At 37.1% G+C, this 8,322-nt stretch overlaps 1 protein-coding gene across 1 annotated transcript; it reads right to left on the bottom strand.

The window, feature by feature from the left end:
- Positions 1–668: 668 nt before the first annotated feature.
- Positions 669–5,386, bottom strand: LOC130550903 (uncharacterized). The gene is made up of 5 exons (XM_057328432.1): positions 5,079–5,386; positions 4,152–4,187; positions 3,906–4,064; positions 3,706–3,779; positions 669–854 (listed from the first exon to the last, which is right to left on the bottom strand). The coding sequence occupies exons 1-5, from the start codon at positions 5,374–5,376 to the stop codon at positions 801–803; spliced, it is 621 nt and encodes a 206-aa protein (XP_057184415.1). The 5' UTR covers positions 5,377–5,386; the 3' UTR covers positions 669–800.
- Between the last annotated feature and the right edge of the window lie 2,936 nt (positions 5,387–8,322).

Below are 8,322 nucleotides of genomic sequence, written 5' to 3' on the forward strand. Positions count from 1 at the left end.
AAAAGCGCATATGTTTCACACCAGAGAGACAATTAAAAATCAATAGGACATGTGAATATTTTCATTGTTAAATATTAAAACTAATTCAGCAAACGCAAATAAAAATGTTTGAATTAGCCTTTGCTGCTCTCTGGTGGACAAACACATCAATTTTAACATGTAAGACATGAACATTTAAAAGGGTAATAACAAACTGATTTCATGACTAATATATAAAATGAAGTTGTCTCTTCATCTAGGTTCTTCTAGCATCTTCTGATCACAGGGGTCACAGGTCCTGTCTACACCAACATAACATCTTCTCCAAAACACCATGTCAGGTCTCATATTGTTCAGTAGGGCTGTGGTGTACACAGAGTTCACTGAGGACTTTATTCTGTGTTGATCTGCTCTCACTTCTCATTTCATGAACTTTATTTTTATCACCTTGATTCCAGTCAGCCATTACATGTACAAATGTTCAACAGTGGTGCTAATAAATGAGGGTCCAGTGATCTGAGTGACATGTCAACAACTTCTGCAGATGGTTTTTGAAGGACTTGAAACACCTCAAGACTACTAGTGAACTTAGTCATATACTGTATATATATATATATTAAATTATTAAAAAACTGCTTAAATCCTTGCATAACAGCAAAATCTAAAATGTGAAAGTGAAAATATGAAAATGAATTAAAATAGAAGTACAATAATCTATAAAAAGACTCATTCAAAGAAAACTAAATAAAAAACAAACAATTAGTAAACACAATCATAGTAAATGTGATCATAAAATTCTTTATATTTGACAAACAGATTGATCAGCGTCTTGTGACGACACCTGCATACACCACCTCACCCTCCTCTTGAACTCTCTGTGAGAAACACAAACACAAACACAAACACAAAGGGTAAATAGAAAGCACAGGAGGACATCAGTCATTTAATGGAATGGTGGTCTTTTTATTATTACTTTATTATGAAGATTGGCATATCTACTCTCAGGGCGCAAGCACGGTAAATTTGGCACACACATCGATCATTAGGCTCGGGCCAAGTTATTCTTGTATTGCACAAAATAATCCACTTTTGGGCAATTTCAGCGTTATGGATGTGACAAAAAAACGTTCAAAGAATGTATTTGTTACCAATATACTGAACCATCTGTTTATATTTTACTAAACCCTTGTTGATAGAGTTAAAACATCAGAAAAATATCAGTCTATGAACAAGTTTTCTCTTTTAAAAAAGGGAAATAAACATGTGTTATGGATGTGACAAAAAAGGACACAGTTTTTGGGAGACGACAAACTTTGTAGGATTTCTGTAAATTAAAATGCACAAACCTAAAGCAATAATACCCAACAAATGGAGAAGAGATGCCTCTTCATAGAATATAAAATAGTTCATATATTTTTTTTTTCATGTGTTCATTTATGAGGAATATGTACCTGACTATGGAAAATCATGCACTAAAAATAAAACAAATGCTTTAAAAACTTGAAGAGACACATCTATTTGAACCACCAAATGTTGATATCTGAGTAAAAACCTTTGGTAAAAACTCTGGCCCATTTATAACCAGTTTGTAAGGGTTTTATTTGAATGACGTACACTACCACAGAATATGCAAAATCATATTTTTAAGATCATGTAAAGGACATCATTTAAAATATATTTTAAATCCACACTGCATAGTGTTTATGACATCAAAAGCTGAGTCTGATTCAATAAAATAACTAAAAGACTCCAGCACTTCATGTGAACCCAAAAGGGAATAAGTGATGAAGAGCAGGGGTTCCCAAACATTTCAGCCCGCGACCCCCAAAATAACAGTGCCATCCCTTACAGAAAAGACACATGAATTTCACATGTTTTTTACATGTGATCACATGTATATAACGTTTTTAACATGTGCAAAAAAACACGTGTGATCACATGTGAAATGTGTGTTTTTGGAACATTTTGGTGTGAATTCCCTATTCGTGAAACCCATGGGATAACATGTAAAAACCCATGGGATGACATGTGCAACATGTGGTGACGTGAAGAACATGTGATCACATGTGGAGACATGTCGCATATGTTATCCCTGTTTTTATGTTACCATGGTTTACATTTACTGGGTTTACGTGGAATTCACATGGAATTCACACCAAAATGTTCCAAAAACACACATTTCACAGTGATCACATGTGTTTTTTGCACTGTGAATTTGTGCTTTTTGAGACCCCACTATCCTCGGATGGTGGCTAAACTGTCTGTACATCAAGTGCCGACAAACGTACATGACTATTAAGGATAATACACGAAAAAGAGAATCTAATAATATTGATTTTATGTTTTTACATTACTCTGTTTACCGAACTAGACATGCTAAACATGTGCAATTTCTCAAACTGATCGAGTGCTCTCCGTCACTGGCTGGCTCTTTTACTAACAGCTCTGCTTCGTTGTCCAGAATTTGAAAGAATCGATATTCAATCAACGTCTTACACCTTAACGCACAGCGATAAGATATATCGTTGAAACTTGAAAGCCTGCAATTAAATAATCATGCGATGCATTCAGTAGGGACTGTTAATAATGTAGTGCTGTGAAGATGAGAGCACTCAACTGCATGCAAAGTAACCGCTGGGAGTGAGCGCAAACAGTGGAGGCACAGGCAAAACGCAGGCAGTGAGCGCACACATCCGGGCAGCTGCCTAAGATTGCAGCGTATGAGCTGGCTATGCTGCAGCAACAAACGATCAACCCGGTAGTCTTGTGGGCGTGGTCGCAATTTGAAAATAAATCCTTTTTATTGCAATGTAAGAAGTCCACTCTCCAAAACAGCATGTTTGAGTTTGATTGGATAATAAGAAAATAACTGGCCATTGTGGCCAAAGGCTCTTTACTTTCCAATCTTTTTAGAAAATTGAATTTGATGTTCCGAATTTCTTCTTCATCTTGAAAACGTGAGGCTGTATTAAAAAAAACTGGATATTTGCAATCTAAGAATTCAGAGCAAAAAATATGTTGTTTGAAAATGCATGCCTATAAAACTCTGCTTAAAAAAAAGCAATTGTGTTAAATTTCAAATGTTCAATATTCAAGTAAAAAAATTCAAATTCGAAATCAAAATCTAATTCAAAACTATTTTAACTCCCATATAATATTCAGTTTTGTTAAAAAACACTTGTCAATAATTCAGATTTACGAAATTCAAATTCAGATTGTTTTGTCATATTCTGGCTCATATTCCCTGCTCTCCGCTGGACTCCCTGTGTTGTCTTTGGTCGATATTAATCAACGTTTCATTACGACACATAAGATTATCTTAAACTTAAAGCCTGAAAAATAATCTGCGTGCACATGGGACTGTTTAATGTAGTGCTGTAAATGGACTTGCTGCAGTAACCTAATGCTGTTGCTAATGTCGTTAATGTGACGTAATCACCTCAGGGTCACGATCAAGGGCGAGGAAATTCCTAAGGCTGATGGCTTTTTATTTGCCTGGTTTTATTCTTAACTAATATTTTTAAATGTTGTTACACTTATTGATTATATACTACATATGCTATTTCTAATAATAAAAATATATATATTTCTGGAAATCATCTTGAGACATCGCCCTCGCGGCCTTGCGACCCCCACTTTGGGAACCCCTGATATAGAGGATGAATAGAAATGTGTCTCACTGCTGGAAATGACAAAAACAGTTAAAATAAATCATGATTTATTTACCCTGTTCTGTGCATGTGGTTTGTAGAATGTTGGATCAGCATACGTGATCTCGTCTTCACGAGTCTGATCTGTAACTACAAAGAGAGATTACAAATACAACAACAAAACTCTCATTCTTCATTAGAAGTCTAGAAGAATTTATTTATAGTTCATCTCTCCTCTGACAGTATCTCTGATCATCAGTATCTGTAATTATTTACCTTGTTGTTGTTGTTGTTGTTGTTGTTGACGTGTGTTTGTGTGTTTTCTGCAGATGAAGAACATCAGAAGTGAAGCTACAATCATCAGAAATCCAACAGCACAAGAGATCACAACTATATAAACCAGACATGTTTCTCCTCCTTCAGAAGTATGAACATCTGTAATAATAAACCACAATAAAGCACCTTTACAGTGAACACATGTGATCTGTAAATCTGAGTTCATGTCATTCAGAGAATACTCACCTTCATCATGTTGATGGATTTCATGTTTGTCAGTTTCTAAAGAGAGCAGAACCCAACACGTATTAATAATGGGTCACACATTTACATTTCTATGGTCATGCAATATGTTTCTGTACTTAAATGTTGATTTTCCCATATGTGTAACATATCAATAATATACAAACTATAATTGACATTTGCCTGTTGCTACTCCAGTGTTAATATGTGATTTAAATGAAAATGTCAATTAAAGCTTTTTTACGAATAATAATGGATGTTCATTCATGTATGCTCTCTTATCTTATTCTTGCCATCTCCTCATCTCCTCGTCTTAATCTCTTGACAACATAAGACATCATGTGTCACTTAATGTCCGTCTCATCGTATCAGTCACACCTGAACCGCTAACTTCACTGCACTTTTTGTTCGGACAAAAATGAAAATTCTTCATAATTTCTCATCCTCATGTCATGTCAAACCTGTATGAGTTTCTTTCATCTGCAGAACACAAGAAGATATTTTGAAGAATGTTGATAATCAAACAACACTGAACTCCATTGACTTCTATTGTATGAACATTTCTCAAAATATCTTCTCTTGTGTTCCACTGAAGAAAGACTCACACACGGATTTACAAACACATCATGAGAGAATAAATGACAAATTGACACGTTTTGATTTATTTATTTTGTATTCATTAATAACCAGTTCATCATCATTTGACTCAACTAGAAATGCCCACCCAACAAAGAAAAAACATTTCTGGATTCCCAAAGAACCTTCCAGTCAATAAATACCATTCGTCTTATTTGACCTGTTTATAGTCTGAAGAACTGAGAGGTTCTGCACATGATCAATACAGCCAAACATATCTTCTGTGTCTTTGTTTATTAACTTATGAGTGTAGAAGAGCTCAAATAAACAGAAAGATGATATAAAACTACTCACCATTAACAGTAAGACTGAATGTCTTGGCTGTCTCCTTATTTCTCCCAAGAATGTTGAGTTTATAACGTCCAGAGTGTTCAGCTCTGATGTTTGTGATGGTGAGATCTCCAGTCTGATTGTTCATCTTCAGTCTGTCTCTGAATATCTCAGTCTCATCATTATATGTGGGATTAATATTGACTGATCTCCTGATTCTGGCGATGCGGATGTTTTTAAACCACCAGTACATCTCCTCATGTGTGTATAGTTCAGTAACATTAGTGTGTAGAGTAACAGAATGTCCCTCCATCACTGACATCTTCACTTCATCACCAAACACACCTGAACAACACAAACACACACAGAGAGTCGATCAATAACAGAGACTGTAGTTCAGTGACATATTCATGTTGTNCACGCTTGCAGTATTCGACCAATCACTACGCACTGGTTAACTGGCCAATCACAGCACACCTCGCTTTTCAGAGCCATGAGCTTTGTTAAAAATCTGCTCGTTTCAGAGAGGCGGGGCAAAGAGGAGATACAAACATGCACGGTGTGTGGAAAACACAGCGTTTTTGAACCTTAAATCATATATACACATTGCATTACATCTAAAACAAACCATAATATTCCTTTTAGCCGTGTCATATGAGTTTTACAACCAGGTTTAGGTGCTTTTACACCGTTGTTATTCACCTTTCATTTTAGGGATATGTTAGCGGTAAGGTTTGGGGTGGGTATAGGCTTTCTCTACAAAAATGTTGTTCTGGGGTCAACAATGTACATTGCCCCAAGAACATCTCTCATTTGGCAACATCAGTTCGAGCACGTCAAGTTAGAGATGTCAAGAGATCTACAGAAGAGACCTGTGCTCAGATTTGCCAAGAGACCAAAGTCTTCAATCCGAAGTATGAACTCATCTGAAACAAAGCAGATACGTTGATGAAATCTCCAGAGATCAGTCTGCCAGCAATACTTTTTCTTCAATTTATTTTTCTTTGAAAAATGTACACCAATGTAGAATGTTCTTCTGGTTTCAGTTATTTGAAATCCTGGAAACCCGTTTGGAAGAACGCACGACCCATTTACTGTAGGTTATCATCACACTATCATTTTCATTTTGATAGCGTTTTATCATTAACCCGCAAGGTAAAATGACCTTAAGATAAGTGGCGGTTTGCTTTGTGCTCATTCTCTGTGACGCATATTAGGTAATGTTGTCCTTGGACAATATCGCTCTTATCCCTCTTGCCAAATAACCAGGATGTAAACCAATGACGTTATAGGCAGCAGTCCAAAGCCAGCTGGTGTGGTATGATGCTGGGAGGAAATTCCAAAATGCAATAGAAAGATTGATACGTTTCGATATGGCTTTGAAGAGCAGACATACTCTTATGGATTCAAGTCATGTGATCCTGACATAGTGGTCACTACTAGAGGAAGTCAATGTCATCGGGTCAGTGCTCAGCTGGTTCGATTTCACAGTTAATGACAGTGTTTCGTTTGGCTAGATCTTTCTGCTCCTCATGTTTTTCTTCACACTTTCCACATCATAAGAAAAGTCTGACTGCTTGAGAAGCCTCCAATCTTCGATGAAGTTCAGGCGGCTTTGCGTTCAGAGATGAAGTGACTTTTCTGGCAGTCAGAGTGATGTTCCTCTTGTGTCAACTCACGGCAGGGTCAGGTGGGTTTTGTTTTCCCAGCCCCCTTACCCTCCCCTTCTGTGTAAAGAAACATTTTCAAAATAGCAACAGACTTTGTTATATCATCTGAAGCAGGGGATTGTGGGTCACGGCAAAGTCCCTTTAAGGAAAGAGCAGCTGTTTCATTCATACAAGGAGACGTTCCATCTACTTGAAGGGGGGTAGACAGTCGCTCATCACTCATTCTCTAATATCTTTCCTCATGACGACAATAAAAAAACATTTCCCACCAACAATTAAACCTGACATCAGCCGTACCATACATTTGGTTTCTTAAACCGTGTCTACAGCAGACGCAGCACGACAAAAGAATGCATTAGAACCCATTATAATTTAAAATGTTCTCCACACTGGATGCGGCACGGTGCGACAATCTCATTAGAACCATTCTGTGTAGGTTGTGTTGCGCCCGGTGTAGACACGCCGTTAGGTTTAAATTGCACAAAAATAGCACTTTTCCCCCAGAACGCTCCAAGATGCTCCTTTGCATCCATCTTTGAAATGGAACACATAAAGCCTAATGTGTTAAAGGAGTAGTTCATTTTCAAAATAAATGTTCATGATAATTTACTCACCCCCATGTCATCCAAGATGTTTATGTATTTGTTTCTTTAGTCGAAAAGAAATGAAGGTTTTTGATGAAAACATTCCAGGATTTTTCTCCATATAGTGGACTTCAATGGACTCCAAGCAGTTGAAGGTCAAAATGACAGTTTCAGTGCAGCTTCAAAGGGCTTTAAACGATACCAGACAATGAATACGGTTCTTATCTAGCGAAACGATCGGCCATTTTCTAAACAAAATAAAAATGTATATGCTTTAAAAACACAAATGCTCACCTTGCTCTGTTCTGCGATGCGCGTTCATGACTTCACCTAATACGTAATTACGTTGAAAAGGTCACTCTTTTTTAATATTACAACATCCAGGATACGCACACGAAATGACCATATCCATATTTAATCACGCCAGTTTCAGCACACTATCTGCTATGTTGAGACCAGATCTTTAACATGGATTTTTGCATGTTCTCTTCATTATTCTGCACATTATTCATTTAACACACACATTTCAGCTTAATATCTTTGAATTTGGTGTTAGATATGCTGATGATTTGAAGTATTGCTTTTTGCATGACATATAGTATGAAAGAATGCATAATTCAGATGTGGTAATGTCTCACTGCTGCAATGGCCACAGCTAACAGGGTATACAGGGAGGAGGGCATTGATGAAATACTGCAGAGGTCTGGAAACCCCCGTATGTGTGTCGACTGGCCAGCACTGTCACACCATTACATAACCTACTGCAGAGAGAGAGAGAGAGAGAGAGAGAGAGACTGCTGCTGATAAGCTATTCGAAACACTCACACTTTGCAGGTTTATACACGTTTGGCTGCAAAAATAAAAAAATATAAAGTATATAGACTGCACAGTAAGGTGTTTAGCACGTGACTGCTGACTCAGTGTGTTTTGTTTTGTACCTCCTGTTTTGTCCATCATACCTCACTCATCATCTTCATGTGTGTGTGTGTGTGTGTGTGTGTGTGTGTGTGTGTG

The sequence above is a fragment of the Triplophysa rosa genome, unplaced genomic scaffold (assembly GCF_024868665.1).
Source record: "Triplophysa rosa unplaced genomic scaffold, Trosa_1v2 scaffold475, whole genome shotgun sequence".
NCBI lineage: Eukaryota > Metazoa > Chordata > Actinopteri > Cypriniformes > Nemacheilidae > Triplophysa > Triplophysa rosa.

Bases quoted from the DNA above. Each gene is read 5' to 3' on its own strand.
- LOC130550903 (XM_057328432.1), bottom strand. From the start codon at position 5,376: ATGTCAGTGATGGAGGGACATTCTGTTACTCTACACACTAATGTTACT. The intron at 3,780-3,905 runs GTAAATAATTAC...CTCTCTTTGTAG, and splicing joins ACAACAACAACAACAACAAG to TTACAGATCAGACTCGTGAA. The intron at 855-3,705 runs GTAAATAAATCA...TGTTTCTCACAG, and splicing joins AACCACATGCACAGAACAGG to AGAGTTCAAGAGGAGGGTGA.